The sequence below is a fragment of the Nuphar pumila genome, chromosome 17, assembly GCF_984573655.1.
Source record: "Nuphar pumila chromosome 17, dmNupPumi1.hap1.1, whole genome shotgun sequence".
In the NCBI taxonomy this organism is placed as follows: domain Eukaryota; kingdom Viridiplantae; phylum Streptophyta; class Magnoliopsida; order Nymphaeales; family Nymphaeaceae; genus Nuphar; species Nuphar pumila.
The window spans coordinates 6,572,393-6,598,516 of record NC_143265.1 but is presented as its reverse complement, the minus strand read 5'-3'; the positions used below and the strand labels follow the sequence as shown (position 1 = coordinate 6,598,516).

At 37.9% G+C, this 26,124-nt stretch overlaps 1 protein-coding gene across 2 annotated transcripts; it reads left to right on the top strand.

The window, feature by feature from the left end:
- Positions 1 to 92: 92 nt before the first annotated feature.
- On the top strand, positions 93 to 25,529 carry LOC149811475 (putative caffeoyl-CoA O-methyltransferase At1g67980). Of its 2 annotated transcripts, none has more exons than XM_089993711.1 (6): positions 93 to 280; positions 21,993 to 22,060; positions 23,877 to 23,956; positions 24,357 to 24,501; positions 24,648 to 24,779; positions 24,951 to 25,529. In XM_089993711.1, the coding sequence occupies exons 1-6, from the start codon at positions 127 to 129 to the stop codon at positions 25,248 to 25,250; spliced, it is 879 nt and encodes a 292-aa protein (XP_089849837.1). In that variant the 5' UTR covers positions 93 to 126; the 3' UTR covers positions 25,251 to 25,529. The 2 variants fall into 2 exon arrangements, with proteins under 2 accessions (XP_089849837.1, XP_089849836.1); XM_089993710.1 differs by having other exon boundaries at positions 24,852 to 25,529.
- The last annotated feature ends 595 nt before the right edge of the window (positions 25,530 to 26,124 follow it).

The window sequence follows — 26,124 nt, the reverse complement described above, 5'->3', positions numbered from 1 at the left end:
GGATCCAGATCTGACAAAATCCGGACAGTATCCGATCTATTTGCACGCCCACCCACATCATGGAACCCAAGATGATTGTTAAGCACCTTCTAAATTGGTTCATCGCTACTGTCCAGTATACTGAAAATGAGCGTTGTGAGCACGGTTTCTGGGGTGCCCAAGAAATGGATTCCCACGAAGGGTTGCCCACAAACCTCCTTTTCTTCTTATACACGTTGCTTGTCGATCGATCTGCCAAGATGGGAAAGGAAGGTGGCAGAAAATTGGCCAAATCTTCCTGGTAAATGCTCTCCCTTACCCTCTTCTTTTTCCCCACGAATGTGCTTTGTTTTTTGGGAGGGGGAACCCAGAAATGATTAGTTGCTTGTTTTATTGTGCATGCCAAATGCTTGGTGATTTGATTCATTGATAATCAAATAGTTGGTCATGTTCTGTTTCTCAAACATATTCCTAAGAATTGCTATCTATTAAAAGTTCTTTCGAGGAAAAACTTTGTGGATACTATTTCAAGACCTCTCTCTCTCTCTCTAAGTGCAAATGTACACGCATGTGCTGTGTTGCTCATGTCCACAGCTTATAGTGGATGCTAACAAGGTCACTAGTTTTTTATAGCCAATTAGACATTTCAAATGCTGTGGTAGCTTTTTTTTTGTTTTGGCCAATAACAGTATGTACATGTTTTAATTGTTCACAATTATGCAAAATGTAAAACTTTGAACAGTTTTGGGTCTTCACGCAAACACACACAATAAATAATTTTAGAGTGGTTCGGTAAACGTGACCTACCTAGACCTGAATCCACTATAGGGCCTCTCTCTCTCTGTTTTGGTATTCTCAATACCAAGGTATACACGTTTTGGGGGTCTCTTCTTATTTTGGAAGACCCAATTCCAACAAAAGTCTCCTTTGTTATAATATTCTTGTTTACAGGACTCCTTTACTTCAGTCTCCTTAATTACGAGGAGTTCCTGTTTGGAACAATCACTCATATGAGAGGGCAGACTCGGACTCTTGATTTTAGTGTTTGAATCCACATACTGCTTCAGCATGTGGATCAGACTGCTGGCGATACTGTGCAGGACGACCTGGCTCCGGATCCTATATGCACTCTGGATTTGGATCTTTCTTAGCACGCCTTCTCAAGCGGATCTCTCTAAGATTCAACTTGTCTCTGAAATTTTGGGTTGGGCCAGACAAGGCTTTTGTAAGAATATCTGCTAATTGATTCTCCAATGGGATGAGATCGACTTCAACGTCACCGCGGGCCACCTTTTTCTTGACAAAGTGGAAGCCAATTTCTATGTCCTTTGTTTTGACATGAAAGACATGATTGGCTGTTAAATATGTAGCTCCTAGATTGTCGCACCAAAGTATTGGGACTTGAAGACACTTGAAACTCAGGTCCTTTAAGAACTGCTTAAGCCATATTAATTATGAAAACGCTCCTGCTACGACCTTGTATTTTGTAATATCACGTATTTTCACAACAACAACAACAACAACAACAACAACAACAACAACAACAACAACAACTACTACTACTACTACTACTACACCTTCATCCCAAAACAATTGGGGTCAGCGATATTTTCACGTATTTTCACATTTAGTCATTTTCATATTTTTCGAAAATTTGGCTAACTCTAAGAGAAAAATTGTTTGAACCTCGATATTAGACTGATGCTTTTGAATCTGGGTTTGACTCAGGTCTAAACGAGCCACTTAAAACGTGAGATAAAAGTTTAATTTTCGACTTTTAAATTCGAGCGAAATTTGGGTTATTTTTGGGCAAAATTCAGAATTTGATATTCGTGTAATATGTCGTTGGATGCGTCTCGAAATGCCGAGCGCAACGATATGTTACTTTTTCAAATTTGAGTTTCGGTTGACCCAGAAATCATTTTTCTTTTTAAAAAGAAGCAATTTGTCCGTTTGGATCCGGAGTTGGATCAGACTAAATTCGATGGATTTGATCCAAATTAATATGGATCTGGACTCTATCCAAGACCCATATTAATCTAGATTTGGTCCAGTCCAAAATTTATTTAGATTTTTGAAAATAGATTTGGATCTTGGATCCAGATCCAAATTCATGCCCAATGATTTTATAGCTTTAAATCCAGTTAGGAGCTTTAAATTGGAGTTAATTAAAGGTTAAAAAGCCTCCCTAGTTAATTTGGCTATTTTTGAAAACTTTTAAATAATTATTAATTATTTAATACTAAATAATTAATAAATTATACTCCAATTTTTTATTTTTATGGTTGTTTAGGACTTCAAAATGGAGTCCTTAAACATACTTAAGAAAAGCTAGAGAAGAGACTTTTAAAAGTTGGAAACTTTGAAAAAGTCAATTTTTTAAAGAGTTGAAAAATTTTAGAAAGGGAAAGAGAGAGTCCTCAAATGAAGAAACTCCCTTCTCCAGCCCATCTAGAAAGGGAGGGGGGGGGGGGCTCATCCTCACTTTAGCCTACTTAAGATCAAAAAAAAAAGAAAAAGAGGAAAGAAAGAAAAGAGAAAAGAGAGAGAAAAGAAAGGAAGAGGAGAGAGAAGAGGAAAAGAGAGGAAGAAGAGGGAGAGAAAAAGCTATCTTCTCCAAAACCACCCACATTCTTCACATCAACCCATATTTTCTTTCGATTTACGAAAAGGTATGGGTCTCCTCTTTTGAATCAAGTGAGAAAACAAATACCGATTGGATTTCCATGTAATATTTTGGTGAGAATCCATGGTTAAAGAGTGAATCTATATACTCACTCTACAAAACATGGATGAGGATCCATGGATCCTCTTCCATGTGTGTGTTTTTTATCCTCTCCACCTTTTCAAAAGAGTAAATTTCTGTATATGCGAAAACAAAATTTTCATTGGTAATAAAAGCATGATTTAGTTTTTGCTTTCGATAAAAAAAATTGATTTCTATGGATCGGTTCTTGATTCTCTTTATCTTTTTAAATATAAATTTGTACATGTAGACATGCATATATTCATCTAAGTATAATATGCATATGTTGAATGCACAAATTCATCTAAGTATAATATGCAGACATGCATAAGGAATGCATATGTGTATGCACGCTTGATTTAGAATCTGTTCTTAGCTACATGTTCAATTGAAAGACTCATGACTGAAGCATGTATTTGGGCAGGTGTGTAAAATATATATATATATATATATAAATTTTTTTTATGGTCTGAGCTGACTGGCAGCCCAGCCGCACTCGGCTGGTTGCCAGTCCTTGGTTGAATGCCCACAGGCCCGGTTGGGCCTGTGTAGTGGCTGCCAGGCCCAACCGACTGAGTCGTCTGGGCTGGAGCAGAACCCTAGCCAGTCGGCTAGGTGTAGTTTATAAAAAAAAAATTGGGCCAGCGGTCTGGACAACAAACCAGCCGAGTTTGGCTCGGCTGGCCAAGCTAGCCAGCAGGCTGATAGGCCCGGCTTGCCAGGCCTGCCAAGTCTGCTGGGCCCAGCTGAGTGGGCTTGGTTGGGCAGGGGACTGAGTTGGCTGGACTGAAGTGAGATAGTTCAGTCCCAACCAGTGTTATTTATGCCTTGAGGCGCATATACAAAGCGCAAAAGCCCCGAGGCGTACGCCTCATATGCCTTGAGGCGCACGCCTCGAGGCGAGGCACGCCTCAAGCCGAGGCATACACGCCTTGAATTTTTTAGTCAAATGAGGGTCAAAGCCCTCATTTGACCAAAAAATAGGGTTTTTTTTACGCAATTTTAACTAAGCTGCTAGTAAAAAGGACATTTACTACCCTGTTCAAGCCCGCTGACCGTAAGTACATCCAACAAAGCCAACACGACTAGGTCTCTGATCTTAGGGGTGGTTTCTGTGTAAATATAAAAAAAAGGGCATGATAAATGCACATGAAGTGTCAGGTAGGGGTGTCAATGGGTTGGTGTTACGAAAACCACGAGCAAGAAACAACCGAAGGAAACAAAACACAGCAAGAACACAGATTTACGTGGAAAAACCTCCCCTCAAATCCGAGAGGGAGTAAAAAACCACGACCGCCTAGAGAAAAAACTTTATTGCTCTTTCTCGACAGATACAAGAGAGAAAGAAAAGAAAAAATGTATACAAGGCAAGGGCGGCAACCCTAAACCTAAACAAATCGGGTCTGATCCATAAGACACCGGGTCTCAAACATAAGCCCAAGAAAAAAAAATTTCTTTCGGGCGGCGTTGTCCCCCTAAGACCCCCCCCCCCTACTACAAGGGCAAAAACTCTGAATCAGGATCCACAACTCATCAGTTGGACCTATGTTAAAATGAGTGGGTCCAAACCTGAATTCTACTAAGTAATGTAGGTATCAGATCAAGATTCAGGTTTAACTGGATTTTTATAAGAAAAACTACACCCAGATCTGATAAAAATTACATAAACTAGACCCAGTCCATACCTGGCAAAATAATATTTTTAATTATTTTACATTGAAAATTTGAGAATCTTAACCGGAATTCCGGTCAGACCTGGTTTGGTATAAAATTTTATAAACCATACCCAACCCATATGATAATCAAACCTCGTGGGTCCAACCTGAATAATTAATCAGAATCCCTTCTTTGCAACCAAACCCTGGCCCTATAAGATCCAATATGTGTCAGGATCGGGTCATACCCAATCCATTAACACCCTTAGTAATAGGTTCACCAATTTGCAGTCTAATAGACACTCAAAGCAACCACGTTAATGAAGTCATTGAGATTAGTTGCTTCGTTTCACAGAAAATTAATATCACTTTGTCAACTTGTTCAATGTATTCAATTTCGTAGGAGCAATAATCTCTTCTAGAATGTGACGTTAAACCCTTTTAGTAGCAAAATCAAGTCATGCAATTACATGCAGTCACAACCCTATATATATATATATATATATATATATATATATGGAAATGAAAACATGCATTTTCTAATATATATATATATATATATTAACATTTGGTTGTTAATGCTAATATGCATTTTCTAATTATGACATGATATTGTTAATGCTAATATGCATTTCGTTGTTAATGTTAATTTTTTATTTAATGAATGCTGATGTTTTATTTCTTAGATACTTACATAGATCAAGTTGTTGCATTAATGTTATTTTTACATGTTAATCTCATATTTTTTCAGTATTTATTTGAGATTTTTTATTTCTTGTTGGCTGTTGCTTCATCAATAAAGATTTTTTTATTTATTTATAATTTTAGATATTTTAGTTGGGGGGTTCTCTATTGAGCGACGCGCTGTACTCTATAGGCCCGAAGGCAGTGATAAATGGGCAAGGGTTGCTAGGCCGTTCGCGGATGAGTCAAGACACATCCTTTGTGTTGGGATGCAGGTGCTGTAAACACCCCAAATTTTTCAAAATCTTAAAAATTTCCCTTTTTGCCCCTAGCACCCACCTTCTGAGCAATTGGGTCAATTTCTAATCATTTCTCGAATTCACTTTCTGGTTGAAGGTCCGAAGTCCAATCTCATTTTCTATATTTGACCTAATCTCGGATCCAGATTAGTTATCCAAATCCAATTCTGAGCCCGATTCTCCTATTTTCAATTCAAAATCTAAAATCCAAAATCAATTCTCTATATGGCTCAGATATTTCGTCCAGGTCCAATCTCCATTTGGATCCACTCTTTTCATTTTTCCTCAGTTCGAGATCCAAACTCGATATTTACTCAAAAATCTCAGATTCAGATCTATTTTGAAAATCCAATTTTTAAAATTAACTCTGTTATTTCAAAAACTCTCCTTTTGTAAAATTCTCAAATTTTCAAATTCAATATCTTTCTTAAATTTTTTGTCTGGATCCCATCTTTTAAGTTCCTCGTATTTTCTTTACATTTTAGGTTTTCTTTCAGAAATCATATGAAGAGGGGCGGAATTTCAAAAAAATAACCTTTAGGGTTTTGAAAATCTTGGTAAATAAAACCCCCTCTTTGAAAATTTTTAAAAGTTTAATAGATTGTTTTGAAAAAAATTGTAATTGCCATCCGTTTTATAATCACCATCGAAGGGTAGGGGGGAGGCATCGAGTCTTCACAACGAGCTCTCCCTCTTCCTTCTCCTCGTCTCTATCTCTCGTTCCCTCTTCTTCCCTCACCAGTGAAGGAGGTCGACCCAACGTTGACACAAAGGCAGAGACTCCCTTTCTTCTGAATCCACAGTAAGAACTTCTCTCTCTTTCTTTCCTTCTTTTATTTTTATTTCTGCAACTTCGAATTTCTTCATTCTGACAATGTTTATTCATTCTGTTTCGGTTGATTTCTTTTCCCAGAATACATTTCAAATGTATTTGCTATTTGTTGCATCGCTTCATTTTATGCATTGATTTGTTTACTGCATTGCTTTTCTTTCTTCTTTCTAGTTTCAGCATGCTTTACAGTAGCTATTGACTAACATCTCATTACCTTATATCGTTTTCATTGCATAGCATTAGCATTTGTTCCTTCTGTTTCGCATAAGCACAGCATAAGGTCTGTAATTAGTATCTAAGGGCAGAGTTAATCCACTATGAAATCCAGCGTCTAATCTGGATTTGCTATGGAATCTGCTATATCATCACCGCACGATGTCGTGCTCCCTTTCCATTCCCTGTTTTTAGCATATGCATCATCATCTTCATGATCTAGGCATCACTTCTTATCTTTTAGTTCATCGCATCATCCTATTTTGCTTGTTTACACCAGCATATCACCTGCACCGGGCATGGCAACTCATCCATTGCATTTCATTTAGGTACAACATCGTGTCATCATCTGTAGTTGTTATTGGCACCATTCTACATCTTCATATTTCAGCACACTGCATCGATATTCCCTAATTCATTGCATTTCTGATTGTTCATTTTCATTTCATGGTTTTCTTTTCTTTTACTTCTGTATTTTGTTTTGATCTACCTGCCGCACTTGTTTCGATTTTGTTTGAATCCGTGCTTTTGATCCAGCGCATTCCTTCCTGTTTCATCATTTTTTTTTATACATTGCAACTCACAATCCTTACATCTGTGTGTTCTGATTCAGCGCCGCAGCATCTGTGCAATGCATTCTCTCATCATTTGCATAGCATATTACGTTCTGCTAATGTCATCTGTCATTTCCTTTTCTCTGCTTAGCATTTGCATTCTTATCTGTTGCATCTCATCATTTACACCATTCTGGTTGCAGCAACAACATCTACTTCGTTACCTTCTCATCGCCCCCTCTGTTTTTCTGTTCATCTCCTCATCATCCACGCTGCATCTCATTAACAGCAACTCATAGCATCCAATATCACATCCCATAATCTGCATCATTAGCATTTCACATAGCTAATTCATCGGGAAAACTGTTGCGCATCTTACCATGAAATCGTGAACTCTGTCATGCCGGAATTCCTCTGTTGCATCTGCCAGAATCCCGATACAATACAGTGATGTCCATTGATACTGCTATGCTTTTGCGGTTGTTTTGGAAGAATCAATTGATTTCACCGTCAATTTCAGCATTCACTTCCCGGTGAAATATTTCTTCTGCATTTGCCGTGAGATTTTTATCATAGGATCTGTTCAGCAGTTGAATAGCACATTATTTCAATTGTGTTTAGTCACAGCATTTCAATTTTGCAATTCATGATAATTCACATTCTCACGGAAGTGATTTTCGAATTTCTGCTGTTACACTTCAATTTCTGCTGTTCATTTCGAATTGTGTTTAGTCACAGCAGCTGAAAGTATACTTCACAAAAATCAAATTTCTGTTGCTGAGTCACCGTGAAAATCATATTTCACTGTGAAAGTGAAATCGGTTCTTCAGTTTTAAATGCCATGAATTCCATTTTCATAACACTTCACTTAATGCTCACAGCATTTGAATTTTTTTGGGCATTTACATTTTCTCAGTATGTCAGTTGTTTAGTTTCATGGCACTTACATTTTGATTTTCATTTGCTGCGCCAATTGCATCGATCATTTGCTGTGTGTCTAGTGTTTCTGTTGAATCTGCATTGTAGTTGAATTGTCTCTGCATCATCATCTTGCTCCAATATATGGTGCTGCAGAAGATAAAAAAAAATGCCTGATAGGGGTAGGGTGCAGGATCTGATTGTTGCTTTTGTGGACATTACTTGCTAATCACTTGGCTAGTTAGCTGTCCTTTAAGCAAATTGATATGAGAAATCCCAATATGCACTCATGCCATTCCCTGTACATTTCCTGCAACGACATACTATTCATCTGCCATTGTGACATGGTTGTTGTTAGGTAGTTTTTGGCTTGTTAATATTGGATCGTCATGGCTAAGCTAACATCTGTGATTACTGCACTGACCATGTGTTATACTCTGTAAAGTTCCTTCTTAAAGTCAATCTGTAAACCTGGTGGTTTTATATTTACATATATGTTCCTGTGCTTCTTAATGTTGGGCATGAATCAGAAGTCGATAACAGATGGTCTCCTTCATGGTCAAAACAAGACTTTGTTGATTCTTTTGTGTTTGTGGATCCTTTTCAGAATCCTGAATGCTTCTAAAGTTGTTAGAGGGATTAATTTTATTGTATTAGGCCCTGATGCTTTTGTAGAGCAGATGAATTTACGAGAATACAAGTTGTGGTATTTTTAGTTCTTTACATGTTTAGCTTGGTTCAGGTCTATTCATTTAGGTTTGGTTTAGGATTACATAATTTTAAAGTTGACCACACTTAACTGGTATATTATCACGCAGTATAGCTGGGCTTAATTTTTGGATGCTATTGAAAAATTGATAGTTTCCAAGATAGTGGAGGAAGCCTGCTGAGTAAAAATATTGTTTTCCTATTATAGAGCTTTGTTCAAGAAGACCGCCTCTGAAAAGCTTAGGGACCTCATGGTCCCCCATGCATGAACATGTAGGATATTGTAAACATAGTCAGAGAGCATATCCTTCTTGTGTTGATAAGTAAATAGAAAGATGGGAGTGGGCGAGGGGGAGGATGTGTTATTAGCATTCATGGATTCCCACAATTTAATGGCGTACTGTTGCTTTTGATGGTGTTTGTTATTCATGCTTCTCGATGTCATTCCTAAAAGAATGAAACCCTAATCTACAGTGAGAGAAGAGAAGAGAGGGAGAGAGAAATTCCAGATGAAAGGAGGGTTCCGTCCATCGTGACTGCCCTCTCATTCTATTTAAAATAAAGTATAAACATTAGGGTACGAAAATACCCTTTTACAAAATGATAATTTACAATACATGAACTGGATCTGGACCCGATCCATACAATGAAGATAATAATATCTTCTTTTCAGCCTCCCTCAAGTTGTGCATGGTGTTGGACCATGAACAACTTGTTCTTCAAAAACCAAAATCTATCCTTTGTTAACCCTTTAGTGAGGATATCAGCAACTTGTTCTTTTGTTGACACATACATGGGCTCAATCTCTTTGTCTTCAACCTTTTTCCTAATAAAATGTTGATCTATTTCAATGTGCTTCGCTCGACTATGGTGAATGGGATTGAATGACATGTTGATGGCACTTTGATTGTCACACAGCAATAGTGATCGAGCAATCGGCTCTCCCATTTCAGTCAGAAGATGTCTTATCCATGTACCCTCGGCCGTAGCAGTGGCCATCGATCTGTATTCGGCCTCAGTGCTTGATCTAGCAACCGCCTTTTGTTTTCTACTGCTCCAGGATACCAAGTTTGGCCCAATGAAGCTGCAATAACCGGATACTGATCGTCGTTCGTCTGGATCCCCCGCCCAATCAGCATCAGCATAAGTAATAATCTCATGGCCCCCACCTGGATCTAATTCTTCCTTGCCTTTGTATACCAGCCCATCACCCACTGTACCCTTTAGGTAGCGAAGTATACGTTTGACTGCCTCCATATGTGACACACGAGGTTCATGCATAAACTGGGATACCTGATTAACCGAATATACTATGTCAGGTCTAGTAAAAGTCAGGTATTGCAACATGCCAACTAAACTGCGATACTTAGTGGGATCTCCATATATATCCCCTTCTTGCGAACTCAATTTCTGATGAATGACACTTGGAGTTGTTAACGGCTTACAATCTGTCATGCCTGCTCTGCCGAGAATGTCCAGCGTATATTTGTGTTGAGTAAGGGTAAGTGTATCATTCTTGTTATCAACTTCTACCCCAAGAAAATATCGCAGCTCTCCCAAATCTTTCATCTTAAATCTCTGATTTAATAACTTCTTCACCTGCTCAATGTGGCTTTTACAATTCCTTGTGATGATGATATCATCTACATATATCAACAGAAGAGTAGTAACTCCTTGTTCATTGTGAATGAATAATGAGTAATCCAGAAGAGACCTAGAAAAGCCATGTCGTTGTATTTCTAGAGAAAAACTGTCGAACCAGGAACGAGAAGCTTGTTTCAAACCATAGAGTGCTCTCTTTAATTTGCATACATATTTTTTGACGTCTCGTTCTGCATACCCAGTGGGTTGTTCCATGTAGACCTCTTCTTTTAAATCCCCGTGCAGAAAAGCATTTTTTACATCCAGCTGACTCAATGTCCATCCATGTTTAATGGCTAGACTCAACACAATACGAATAGTCCCCATCTTAACAACAGGACTAAAAGTTTCATCAAAGTCTTGACCTTCCTCTTGTGTGAATCCCTTGGCTACAAGTCGAGCCTTGTACCTTTCGATGCTCCCATTTGGTTTATATTTTATCTTGTACACCCATTTTGACCCAACGACATTTCTGTTCAGTGGTCTAGGCACAATCTCCCATGTGCCACATTCATGTAAGGCCTCCATTTCTTCATTCATTGCTTCTACCCATCTTCTAGAGCTCGCAGCTTGATAGAACATAAGAGGCTCATCCTCTTTACTTATGGATGTCAAGAATAACTGAAAATCCATTGAAATTTTTTTATAACTTACCCACCTGTCAAGCGGATGTCGAATCCGTGAAGATCTTCTGATATCCATTGGCTGCGAAACGGATGATCCAGATGGATCCGTGTTCGTACAAGGAATGAATGAGGGCTCTTTCTCTCGCCGAGTGTACACCATTCCCTTATACCTTGTTGGCTCCAAGTCATATGTAACAGTTTCCTTCGTTTGAGTCTCATTGGCTGAATCCTCATGTGGCTCATTTTGACTGTAATTTTCTGGACAGTCTACTATACCGTTGGAGAAGAGTTCTGAATTTAACCATGGATAGTATACCTCAATGCTGGAGCTTGAGTTATCAGTATCTACCATAGTTGAATTAGTATCCTGATCAGCAAAGTTCATTTCATCGAAAATAACATTCCTTGATATTTTGACACGCTTACTCAGGGGATCATAGCACATGTACCCTTTGTAATCTTCTGCATATCCTATAAACCTGCATTTCAAAGCCTTATCTTGGAACTTGTGCCTGAGAGAGCTATCAATGTGCACATAACAAACGGACCCAAACACACGTAATTCATGATAATCAGGTTGTATGCCAAAAAGCGAGAAGTATGGTGACTTATTTTCTAAGATATTCATGGGCAAGCGATTTATCACATGAACTGTGGAGTGGAAAGCCTCAGTCCATAATGATAATGGGAGATTGCTCCCGTGCATCATGCTCATCGCAGTCTCAACAATATGTCGATGCTTCCTCTCAGCAATCCCATTTTGTTGAGGTGTATGAGGACAAGACACTCTTCTCTTTATCCCATTATGTTGAAGAAAATTAACAAATTCACTCGAGGAGAATTCACCTCCTCCATCACACTGGAAATTAAGAATGTTGATAGAGAAATGATTTTGAACAAAAGAGTGAAATTTCTGGAACAATCCAAAAACTTCTGATTTGTGCTTCATAAAGAATATCCAAGTGTAACGTGAGTAACTATCAATGAAAATAAGATAGTATTTACTGCCAGAAAAAGAAGTAATTGGAGCAGGACCCCAGACATCTGAACAAATGACCTCAAATGGCCTTGAAGCTCTTTTATTAATGGAAGCAAAAGGTAAAACATGACTCTTACATAGATGACAGCTAGAACATTTTGTATCAACGACTTCTGAACTCAGACTGGACTTAGGAATAAGATTATTCATGACAAGTTTTTCAATGAAATGACGACCACAATGGCCAAGACGACTATGCCAAAGTCTTGGCTTATTACTTTCAGAAACATTAAATATAAAATCAGAATCAAAGAATTGACGTTGGTGAGGCTTCAAGGATGAATAGTTGGAATGAATGAAGGAAGGATCTTCTTGGAAGATGTACATGTTGCCCCATCGTTGTCCTTCAGCGAATATCCTCCTCGTGCGAAGATCCTTGACATAAACAGAAGAGGGAGTAAATTCGATTGAAGCATTAGCATCATCAACAAGTTTTGAGACAGAAACAATGTTCTTTTGAATATTAGGAGCATGGATGACACTTGGAAGTTTAAGAGAGGATTTTGACATGTGTATAATGGCATTTCCAGTGTGTGAGATGGCATGATGGGATCCATCTCCTGTGACTATGCTATTCTTTCCAACATAAGGTGTAAGAGTCAAGAGCTTACCTTCATCACCTGTAACATGAGTAGCTGCTCCAGAGTCGACATACCAAATTCCTTTGTCATTTTGCTTCATATTTAATCCTGCCAAAGCTGCCAACAGTAACTCTTTTACTTCTCCATCCCTTTTAGTCTCTGCTTGTGGAGCTTTCCCTTTGTTTTGGGGATTAAACCAACAATTCGCTTTAATGTGCCCTTTCTTGTTGCATAGGAAACAGGTGGGAATGGGTCGTTGTCCCTGGACATTGGGTGTTGAAAGAATGCCACGACCTCCATAGTTATTTCTCCCTTGACCTCCTTTTCCTCGAAAGGAACTTCCTCTACCTCGACCATAACTCATTCCCATAGCCAGTACATCTTGTGTCCCGGAATTCCCATGGGAGGTTTCAGAGGAACCTTTCAGATTCATCTCATATTGCAATAATTTTGCACGAAGATCTTCAAACTTTGGAAGTTCTGGTAGACATAGTAAGGTTGTCGTCATAACATGATAGTCTGGCCCCAATCCACTCAAGGTTTGTTGTACTTTATCTTTTTCACTGACAAGACACCCAACAACCGCCAACTGATCTGTGATGCCTTTCATTTTATTCAGGTATTCCATAATAGACATGGAATCTTTCTTCAGCATTTGAAATTCTCGCTTAAGAAACATGATTCTTGCCTCAGAAATTTGGAAATATGTTTGAACTAACATATCCCACAGTTCCTTTGCCGAACAATCATCAGGAAGAGCAATAAGGACCTCCTGTGAAAGAGTTGAAGTGATGTATGCCACTAGCGATTGATCTCTCTTCATCAAAGCAACATATTCTGGATTCCTGTGAAGAACAACAGATTGTTCTCCTTTATCGTCCGCCTTTTCTTGCGAAAGGAATTCTGGAGGCGGTGGGACCGATCCATCTAAGTGACCAGAGAGATCCTGACTCTTTATAAACGGAATAATCTGTCTTTTCCAGGTTAAGAAATTGCAGTTATTCAATTTTTCAGAAACTAGTTGACCAAGAAAACTTGAGGACAAGCATGATTGCCCGTGAGTAAATTCCATTTGATGAATATGATTGAACTGACACTTAGGTAAAACAAAGAACTCGACTAACTTCTTCAGATTAAGAAAGACAGATGGCTACTAGCAGACAGTTCTCTTTAGAATCAACAAAAGATACAAAGTAGAAGAAAGAAAATTACAGATTGACAGGGATTAGCAGGTAGCAAGAAAACACATATTCAATGCAGGGAAAATCAACAAGAAAAACAGCAGGAGGAAATCACAGATCAAGAGAGGTAGATTGGCAATGATTAGCAGAAATTAATTGCGGATAGAGAGATGATCGAATTTTCACAAAGGAAAGAGGGAACCTGATTTTATTAGACACAGATTTTGTTGACAGAAACACACAGATGAAGGTTCCAGAATCACGCAGATTCACGGCTGATATACTGATGAAACTTCCAGAATCACGCTGATTCACGACCAGACATTCTCCACTGGGTATTCACGCTGGGTATTCACACCCAGATTCACGCAGATAGCTGATGCAGATCCACGCTGATGCAGATCCACGCTATTCACGCTGGGTATTCACACCCAGATTCACGCAGATAGCTGATGCAGATCCACGCTGATGCAGATCCACGCTGGGTTCTCTTCACACAGACTCACGCAGATGCACGCTGTGCTTTCTTCACGCAGATTCACGCAGATCCACGCCCTGCTCTGATACCATAAAAGAATGAAAGCCTAATCTACAGTGAGAGAAGAGAAGAGAGGGAGAGAGAAATTCCAGATGAAAGGAGGGTTCCGTCCATCGTGACTGCCCTCTCATTCTATTTAAAATAAAGTATAAACATTAGGGTACGAAAATACCCTTTTACAAAATGATAATTTACAATACATGAACTGGATCTGGACCCGATCCATTATACTAATGGATCGGGTCAGATATACAATGAAGATAATAATGTCTTCTTTTCAATTCCTTTATGATTAATGTGTAATGACTGATGGTTGATCTAGAACTCTTGTTTATTAAGAGAAAGATAAACCATACATTCTCAGCTATGGTATCATAGGGCATTTGAATTTGTTATTGGGTTGTGAATGAGAAAGAGGCTTACTTCGTTTTATAAGAAAAGAAGTAAATGGAATGCAAGTAGCGTGTGTGTTATCATTCATCCATGGACCACGCTGTAACATCAAATAGTAATACTGGTTATCACCGATGTTGCCTTGATCTACAATTGTGATTTGTATTTTTTCTTTCTTTTCATCTGTCACACTCTCATTTGCTGAATTTGCATTATCATCACTTCATTTTCTGTGTCATCTTCATTGATATTTCTAATCTCTGGTTTGAATTTTATATTTGTTGTAGCACCATAATATAGCGTATGCATTTCCATTCAAATATATCTCTATACATTTCTTCATAAGCATAAGCATAAGCATTGCACTTAGGCAAATGCATTTGCATTTCTTCGTTAGCATAAGCATTGCACTTAGGCAAATGCATATGCATTTCTTCATAAGCATAAGAATTGCACTTAGGCAAATGCATATGCATTTCTTCATAAGCATTGTACTTAGGTATATGCATATGCATTTCTTTATTAGTATAAGCATTGCACTTAGGCAAATGCATATGCATTTCTTCATAAGCATAGGCATTGCACTTAGGCAAATGCATATGCATTTCTTCATGAACATAAGCATTGCACTTAGGCAAATGCATATGCATTTCTTCATGAACATAAGCATTGTACTTAGGCAAATGCATATGCATTTCTTCATTTAGCTTAGACATTGCATCTTCATATATGCATGCAAATTTCCATTATAGTACAAGCATAATCATATATATGTTAGTTTTAACATAGCATTTTCAGTTTCCTTTTATATTTTGCATTTCTGTTGCCTTGTGCTATTTTGTATTTGCAAGGAAGCATGTGCGATCCTGATTTTCTTTTCTAGATTAGGGAGTTTTTAATATTCAATTCAAGATTGTAATAAATTCATATTAATGAGAATTTCTACTTTTCTGTTTAGAATAGAATGTATGAGCATATAGTTCTCATAATTGCTTGTGGTCTTTCATTTTATTTTATTCTTCAAAAAGCACTATGGTATGACACGAATAGCACGTGCACCATTCTAATAAAAGGTAAATAACCCTAAGTAAATGATTTGCATTTATGGCTATAGTCAAAATGCGAATACTTAAATTTTTTTATCTTTTATAGAATAAAACTGGACCTCCACTTTAAGTTCTTTCTGAAAATCATCATATTTTCAAAAATGTTTTTTTTCTTCTTTTATCAGAATTCAAAGTAAAGATCAAATCGATATATATTTGTGACCATAGTCATGAATATATGAAAATCTAATCTTGCTTTAATTCTATAAAAGCAAAAAAAAATATTTTATTCTTTCTTGGAATTTAAATGAACATTAAATTAAAATATATTTGTGACCATAGACATGAATATATTAAAATTTAATATTATTTCAATTTTATTAAAGAATGAAATTTGCTTTTAAATTCCAACTTTTAAACAAATTCTTTTAATGCATTCATCATTTAAGGTAGAGTTGCATCATGATTTGCCATCCTTTTCAAATTCTTTCAGGTTATTTTCAAAATTCCAAGTGATTTTGAAATAAAGTTTTCACTTCTAAATTCAAAGTTATTTTCACAAATTCAGATTTGCCTTTTATTCTACTCAGTTTTAAATCTTATTTCAAATTCCAATTTTCAATCCTTATTTCTGAACTTCACATTTTAACTTTGAATTTTATTTTAAATTCAAATGTTAAGTTCAAATTCTTTATTTCTTTTCAAAATTCCAAATTTGGAATTCTATTTTCATTACAAACTCAATTTCAAATTCTGAATTTTATTCCAATTCTCAATTTAATATTGGAATTCACTTTGAATTTCTAATTCAAATTTCAATTCCGATTTCAAACATCAAATCAAATTTCAAAATCAATTCAAAGTCTCAATTTCAAATTTTGATTCAATTTCAAGTTCCATTTCAGAAGTGAACTTAAATTTCAAAACTCTAATTCATCAATTTCAAACTTCAAAATTTCGAATTCCCAACTTCATTTTCAATCTCAAATCCACTTCAAACTTGGATTCAATGTTCAAATTTTCCAAAACAAGTTCAATTTCTGAACCATTTCTTCAAGGATATTTTCAAACCTATTTTAAAATCATTTGGAAAATCCAAATTTCTGAAATATTTTCAAAATGCATACATTACAGCACAAGTATGATTCCATGTGCATCTAGGATTTCAGAATAATCACTTAGACAGATTTAGGCAAAGCAAAAGACATTGATTCGATCATTGGTTCAATCAGGGTTACCGGAAGCGCCTAGCTAAAAGGGGAAGCGCGAAACGTCGCGCTTCCGAAGCGTGGGGGGAAGCGTCCCCCTTTTTTGGGAAGTGCACTTCTCTTTAATGGGGGACGCGTTTTCCTTTAATGGGGGATACGCTTCCCTTTAATGGGAAGCACGCTTCCCATCACGCTTCCCCTGTTTTTTCCAAATTTTTTGTATTTTTTGTTTTTTATTTTTATTTTTTTCGCTTCCCCCTCGCTTCCGAGACGCTTCCTAGGTCGCTTCCGAGACGCTTCCCGAATCGGTCCTAAGTGGTCCCACGCTTCCCCGCTTCCTAAAATTTTGAAAGTGCCTCGCTTCCCGCTCCCGCTTCCCGTATCGCTTCCCGCTCCCGCTTCCTCAACTGGCAACCATGAGTTCAATTACCTCTGGTAAAGGCGCCAGGAAGGGTTGAACCTCGTACCGACGAGCGAATCCCGTCTTTCCATTTTCTCGCAAAATTTCAAAACGGAGGCGAGTTATTTCAAAATTTATCTTTCTTTCAAAAAGATCAAGTGAGACCTTGCAAAGAGTTTCTCTTCTTTTTTTCTCCTCAAAAGGAAGAAGAAAGAGAAAATTTTTACAACGATCACAGGTGTGACCGGAGATTATAAATCGGACCGAGGAGCTTCAGTCAGCCGATCTAGTTTTTGAAAAGTTATGCGTGAGTGCCCAGAAGCCAAAGGCGCAGTTCCGTCAAGTGGAGGACGGGACCATCATGTTCGGAGACACATAATGGGTTCCGAAGGCGTTGCGGGAGGAGCTAATAAGTGAGGCCCACAGGACTAGATATTTCGTTCACCCTAGTTCCACTAAGATGTTCAAAGTTCTTCAAAGGACTTATTGGTGGAACGGGATGAAACATGATGTCACTGAGTTCGTGTCCCGGTGTCTCACCTGTCAGCAGGCAAAGATCGAACACCAGAGACCTGACGAACTTCTGCAGCAACTCAATATCCCAGAGTGGAAGTGGGATGATATCTCTATGGATTTCATCGTAGGGTTGCCGAAGACCCGATGGCAGCGCGATGCCATTTGGGTGATAGTGGATCGTTTGATGAAGAACATTCACTTTCTACCGATCAAGATTAGTTAGAGCTTGGAAAGTTTGGCTGATCTTTATGTGGATGAGGTGGTTCGACTTCACGGGGTGCCATGATCGATCGTGTCAGATCGAGACCCTTGTTTCATGTCTCGATTTTGGTGTCAGTTGTAGAAGGCCCTTGACACTACGTTGAAGTTCAACACGATGTTCCATTCATAAACAGACGGACAGTCAGAGTGTACGATAAGGACCCTTAGGATATGTTGAGAGTGTGCGCTTTGGATTGGGTGAGAGATTGGGCCAAGCATGTGAAGCTTACAGAGTTTTCGTACAACAACATTTTCCATGCCAGTATTGGTATGGCTCTGTACGAAGCTCTGTATGGCCGACCATGCCGATCACCGATGTGCTAGTATGAGGTTGGAGTTAGAGAGTCTGCAGATATCATTCAGCATTACGCAGACCAGATGCATTTAATCCAGCAGAGATTGGTTGCAGCACAGAGCCGACAGAAGAGCTATGCTGATCAGTGGCGTAGAGAGCTCAGTTTTGAGGTTGGCGATTATATGTTCATACGAATTTCTCCTACGAAGAGTGTCTTTCAGTTCGAGAAGAAGGGAAAGCTGAGTACTTGGTATGTCGAACCCTTTAAGGTTCTTGGACGAGTTGGGGAGACCACTTACTGAGTAGTACTTTCTCCTCAGTTCTCGCAGATCTACGATGTATTTATCAAAAGAATTTAGCGATTACTTAAATCTACATGGTATTTTACGTCAAAAGTCATGCCCATGTACCCCACAACAGAATGGTTTAGCAGAACGAAAACATAGACACATTATAAAAACAACAAGAACTCTGCTCATTATTCATCAAGTTCCAAATTTTTTTTGGGCCAAAGCTACTCTAATCACAGTATATCTCATTAATAAAATGCCATCGTCTTTGTTAAAAAATGTATCACCTGTTGAAAAACTTTTCAAAAAAATTCCAGATTATTCGCGATTAAGAGTATTTGGTTGCAAATGTTTTGCTTTCTCCAACAAAAATGACAAGCTTTCCCCCCGGGCCATTCCTTGGTTATGCAAGCAATCAAAACGGCTATAGATGCCTTGATCTCAAAACTAGGAAGTTATATGTGCCACGAAATGTATCTTTTTTAGAAAATGAAAGTTTTTTTGAAACTAAAAACCCTAGAGAGGTTGATGAATACTCCTTGTTGGACTTAGTTCCAGAAATTAATGAAAAAGAAGTTGATCAAGAAGATCAAAATAGTATAATAAACGTTGAAACATCTCATCCAGACTACATTCAATACTTCAGGCGAGGAAATCTAGAGCAACCTTGTGCTCTAGAAAAATATATTAAAGCACAGTATCAAATAGAAACCAGAAAATCATCTAGGGTGTCAAAGGTGCCTGAAAATTTGTATCCTATGAATCTTTTTCACCAAAACATCATGCATATATTTCCCTATTACACTCCTATATAGAACCTTCAAACTATAATACAACAAAAGAACATTCAGAATGGGTCAAAGCTATGACAACCGAGTTAAATGCCTTGAAAAAGGCAAACACGTGGACTATTCAAGATATTCCACCTGGAAAAAAGCTCATAGGATGTGGATGGGTATACAAAGTTAAAACTAAGAGTGATGGCACTCTTGAACGATTTAAAGCTCAACTAGTCGCCAAAGGCTATTCTCAAGAATATGTGTCCACTCAACTAGTCACTCTTGTAGCAAAAACTTCTTGAGAATTTGGATGATTATGAGTTTCTTCAGAGAATCCCTTCAGAGTCATTTCGTACTGGATCAATTTGGCTCGTAGCTCATCAAAGGTAGGAAGAACAGGGAGGCACAATAGTGAAGTGACTATCATATTGTAGTCAGATCCCAATCCACTCAAGGTTTGTTGCACCATGTCATTGTCTCTAACGGCACACCCTATAACTGCAAGCTGATCTATGATGCCCTTTATCTTGTTCAAATATTCCATGATGGTCATGGAATCTTTTCTTAATAACTGAAATTCTCTTTTTAGAAAAACTACTTTTGCTTGATAAACCTGCGAATACGTCTGAACCAGTCGTTCCCAGAGTTGTAGAGCTGTACAATTGTCAGGAATGGCAAGAAGAATCTCTTGAGACAGGGTTGATGTGATGTATGCAACAACTGATTGGTCTTTTCTTTCTCAATTGAAAAATTCAACATTTTTGACATACACGATTGAACTCGCCCCTTGATCATCTTTTTCTTCTCTCGGAATAAATTCTGGTGGAACTGGAGTGGTTCCATCCAGGTGACCTAAGAGACCTTGACTCCTTATGAAAGGAATAATTTGCCTCTTCCAGATCAAGAAATTTGAGGTATTCAACTTCTCGTAAACAAGCTGGTTGAGAAAACTTGAAGAAAGATTTGATTGAGAGTGATAGGGATCCATAGAGAATAAGAATCAACAGAAATGTTCAACCCTCGTCCAACCCCCCCTTTTTTGCGACTGTCAGAGGATCACAGACTGTTAAATTCAGAGAATGAAGGAACTGAAACTTTTCTATGCACCAAAAAGGAGGCTTACGTGATAAATAAATAAAAAATTCACACGTTAAGTATTCCTTTCCTTTTTTTTTGACTGGTACAGTAAAGAATAATCAAGGATTAGAATGCACATCAAAACACAAGGAATCAAGGGAAACACTATAGCATTCGAATATGCAGAGATAAACTTTGGAGAAGGTAGAATAAAAGAGAATCAAATAATTAATAAAGATAAATTTGATGTTTCACGTGAATCAGTTCACAAGTTCACGTGAAATGCTGTCAATCCATGATCTGGGAAAAAATTGATGCTTCACGTGAACCAGTTCACGTGAAATGCTATCAATCCACGATCTGGGTTCACGTGAATCACAGATTCACAAAGGTAAAACTCACGTGAGGTGTGAGTACACAGGAAGTTTCAGAGAGAGGGACAGAAAAAGGGACGAAGGAGAACAAAAAGAGAGAGAGAAACAAAAACCTCAAATTCCTGATCGTTGTCACGTGCCAGAATTTTTGCCTCTAGATGGATCTATGCACTGATACCATGTTAGATTTTCATCTGTACCTGCATTGAGAAAGAGAAAACAGAGAAAAAGAGGGAGAGAGAGAGAGACGAGAAGGGGTATCCAAAGGTCGACTGCGGCTGTCACGATTTCTAAAAAGAAATCGTGACCTAAACAATATATCTATATTTTGCATTACAGGGAAATGGATCCGGGTCTAGTGTATCCAGACCCGATTAGTAAATACAAGACTACATTTACATGGCTTGGGTACAAACCCAGTACCCAGACGGTACATAATCTTTACATGGGATCGGGGTCCTTTGTACCTTTTTCAACTTCAAGCAAACCCATAAAAGGGTATAAAAGGAAGAACACAACAAAGAAATAATAAATCTTTATTAATAATGAAAATGCTTAAGAAACATTAAAGTATGTACAATGGAGGGGTTCACTCCTATTTATACAAAGAGAATGAGGTTAGGAGAGAGGTTTGAGCTCTCCCAAAAAAGTCGTTGGCTAGACCCTTAGTCAAGTTCTAAATAGAACTTGACTAAGTTACATATCTAGTTCAATGTGAACTAGATATAAAAAGAAGGAAAAAATAATTTAAATAAAAATAATAATTATAATAATTATATATATATATATATATATATATATATATATATATATATATATGTGTGTGTGTGTGTGTGTGTGTGTGTGTTACATTACACTTTACATTTTAACAGGAGATACAGTTTTGGATGACTTGGGTCTGAATCCTGTACATACTCTCGATCTGGATCTTAACATAAAATTGAATGCCTATAAAAAAAAATTATGCGAAGTTCAATTCATTTGAAATTTATACTTTTTCCAAATTAGGAAGCATGGTGGGGCTATGCAAAAAACAGCACTTACACTTGCAGTTTTGAGATAGTTATTATTCGGTACAACCCATGGACACAAACACAAATATATGAAACAACATTTTTTTACTAAAGTTTGATTTTGTTATACTTCTTTTCTTTTCCAGATTTTAAAGTCAATTCAGGACCACCAGCACCCAAGAAGACTCTTTTGCAAAGTGAGGCCCTTCAAGAGGTAAAGTTGCTTTTGGTTTCTTCATTTTCTGCTGTTTATGTGGACTAATTTAAATGAGATTGTCTCTTGGAGGATTTTAATGGGAAAAAGAACTAGGATCCAGCTCTTGATGCATTTAGTGGACACTTTCCAGGATAATTAAGTGAAAAATCATACATATAATTGCTTCCAGTATGAAGTGTATTCATTTTTAAAATACAGTTTGGATGGTAAACAAATAACATTATGGAGGATGGAACAAATTCTATCAACTGTTTTGTTGCACAATGAATCCCTTCTTGCTCAAACCATTGCAAAATGAAAGTTTTCAAACTAAGATTCTTTTGTTGGTGCAATGGGCTGTTTGCAGTTCTTTTCTTGGATAAAACCAAGATCAGGCTCATCTAAAATAAGGATCATAGTGTTAGGGAACGACTCTTCAAACTGAAGATGGATCGAAGAAACAGCCACACACAAAGAACAAAGATTTTACGTGGTTCGGCAAGAGTTGCCTACATCCATGACTGCACTGAGCCTTCTTCTTTATTGATTGAGATGCAATACAAGAGCCGGATTTTCTCCTTTAAATAGGAGTGTATGAGTTTTACAAGGAGTCTACTAGTTTTGTTGAATATAGCAAAAAGTCTAGGGTAAAATTACAAAACTATCCTAAAAGAATGCTGTAAAAATTATGAATTTATATTAAGCTCCACACTCTTCCAACACATAGTTTGGTTGACAATGTTTTCACCTGAGTTCACCCAAATCAACCAAACATAAGCAGAACAGGTGGTAACAGGAAAATTTATCAGAAAATTAAGGAGCAGTGTGCATGTAAAAGAAAAAACCCAACATAATATTTTATAAAAACCAAGCGTATAGTCAAGCATTCAACAGTGATATCCAGCAACCTAAAGCAAAGACCAGCTTTTTGTGCTACAGAGGTGGACGTGCAGGGAATGGCCACTTAGAAGCTAATCTCAAAGCAAATCAAGTATGGAAGCTCCCTTCTACCAAAGGATCCTATCCTTTGCTTGCTACGTGTAAAGGGGCGAGGAATTTTCAAATCTATCATTATGGGGCTTAAAAAATACATATTTAAAGAAAGAGAGAATGGTTCTGTCTATTTATGCAGGACAAGCTTAGGAAGAAATGACTGCAAATTCCACTATTGAAGTAACCATGACGCAGATGGGAGAAATCCATTTCTACATATAATTTGAAACATATATAAACTCTATTTTCTGCAAGTAAGTTTGACAAATGTAGTTCCGCTTCTGGAATTAATTTAATGCGATACATCACTTTTGCAAGTCCTTTTATGTCAAACATGAAGACAGATGCCTTCTGGTACTGGGTTTTTATAAATTCTTTCTACTTCGTAGTATACCAGATAATAAATTTTCAGTTACATTGAAACCTAATATAAATTCTTTCTACTTATTAGTATCCCAGTTCTAAACTTTCAGTTATTTCAAAACCTAAACTTAATGATTTATACAGGATTGCCTCTAGTGGTTACTCTCAGAGATTCTCTTGACAATAGTATCATATTTTGTTTGCATTTGTTTTATCTTTGAATTTCATTTTCAACATTTTAAGAAAGAGAACAAGATACATGGTAGAATTTTAAAACTAGAAGTGAGGTAAATAAAAGGAGAGACACAAAATGAGTTCAAATTTTGCTTCTTGATAATGTCAAAAATGCTTTCATAAATAATGGGAACAAACAAGGAAAAATTACCTTTCATGAAAATCGTGTCAAAGAGGAGAATTATTTTAAATAATGGAACTATTTTTCTACCATGTTCTTAAATTCTGTTGTACTCTTGTGTAGTATATATTGGAGACAAATGTTTATCCTCGTGAGAGTAAGTTTCTGAAGAAATTAAGAGAAGCTTCAAAGATGCACCCAAGGTGAGTCTTCCTTTTCTCCTCTTTGTCCTGGAAATCAATCATGATTAGCTACAGTGGGAAGGGAACCAGGATTGGCCGACTCTCCTGAATTTGCCAGGAAATCAATCTTTTGTATTGAAAACTGATACTTCATGTTCACTGATGTTGCCTCTCTCTCTTTATCCATTCATGATATTTAAGGTTCCTTTCTCATTTAGATGGATAAAATGATGAAATTACACCTCGTGATAATGGTTTTTCCCTGGAAAATTTTTAAGCTGAAAACTACTGAATCAACCATCAAGGATCCAACAGGTGGCAATCATATCTAAGAATCATGGATGATTCCTTCATGAGGTGAATCGGTTGCATATTTTGATGGGAATGTAATTTTATATTTTTTTCTTCTTTGATGGTCAAGTTCTGCACATGGTGTACCACCAGAGGAAGGGCAGCTGTTGACTACAGTTCTGAAGCTCATGAAGGCAAAGAAGACAATGGAGATTGGGGTGTTTACAGGCTACTCGCTTCTTGTTACCGCTCTTGCATTGCCAGAAGATGGCAAGGTAGAAACTGGGAAATAGCCACATTCATATACCTGTGAATTGGACAACTAGGGTGCTACAGCATGGATTGAGATAAGGCTAAGTCCCAGTTGTTCACTTAACCTTATTCTTCCATCAAACTTTGTATCATAAGTATGGTTTTGCAGATAATTGCAATTGATCCAGATAGCGAAGCTTATGACATAGGGTTACCATACATTAAAGAGGCTGGGGTGGAGCACAAGATCAACTTTGTTCAGGCTGAGGCCCTCCCTGTTCTTGATAAGATGCTGGAAGAGGTACAGATGTTACATGCATGATATCATTTTGTCTTCTTATGACTGTAAAAGGGCTTGCATACCTGGTTCCAGATCTTATTTGACAGGATCCAGACCAGTCAGGCATTGCCCACATCCAGCTTATGTCCACTCCAAAGTCCTTGTTCATTTGGCATGGAAACTGTATTGCAGGACCAGGAAGTGGGCTCTTTCGATTTTGTGTTTGTTGATGCAGATAAAGAGAATTACATCAATTACCATGAGCGTATAATGAAATTGGTGAAGGTTGGTGGCCTGATTGCTTATGATAACACGCTATGGTATGGTAGTGTAGCTGAATCAGAATGCAGTTACGAGGGTATGCCTGAGTTCTTCCATCGTGTGCGAGAGTGCATTATGGCATTCAATAAATCATTGGCTTTGGATCACAGAGTGGAGATGTCACAACTCTGCATTGGTGATGGTCTTACCCTGTGTCTGCGCGTTTCGTGATCTCTCCTTTTGGGAGTGTGGAAGTTGTTCTTCCTCAATTCTATGCTGCTTAAATTTTCAGAAGTGACTACTCTTTCCTGCTACCTGAAATGCGCATGATAACGAAGATTGTATCTACAAGAGGCTTGGAGCCCTTTGTCATGGTAAGTTCAGAGTCATCCATCCTTGTAGAGCTGTAATAAGACAAGCTGAGCTGAGGATCATCTGTGCAGACTTGTTTTGACAGGCTTCTGAACATGCTCAAGATTGGGCTTAGCCTGAGCCTAGCTCTTCAACACCTAATCTTGAGCAGCAGCATTCATGGGGATGCCTTTTTTCCATTGTTTGTCGTTTCAGACATCCTTGGGCAGTGTTTGTTCTTTCTTTTTTTTGAGAAGGCAGTGTTGTTCATCGTTCAAAAAACTCTTTTGGTGAAGGATTGCAAACCTCTCTCTCTCTCTCTCTCTCTCACACACACACACACACACATACACACACACACGTGTGTGCGTGTGGCATTTGCAAACCAGGTTGAACCATTTTTAGACGTGCTCAAGCTCACAGTCATGCCAAGCTTGGCCTGATTTATGAACTTGAGAGTGCAAGGAAATAAGACAAGCCTGCAGCTTTTTTTTAAAAAAAAAATTATTACCCGAAGAAACTGCACCTGACCCAAAGACCTGGTCGTGCTGGCTCAGCCTGCCATATCTATATCGGTCGTGCCGGAAAACTCTGAGGCTAGGACCCCTGCCTCAAGGGCCTATGCCACTCATTGGCTTACGCAGTGGGGTGACACCCATGAGAATGGAACCTTGGCAACACTGCTGATGACTATGCAGTGGTAGAATCCGTCTAAGTGCCATGACTATTAGACACAGCCAATCACATGATAGCA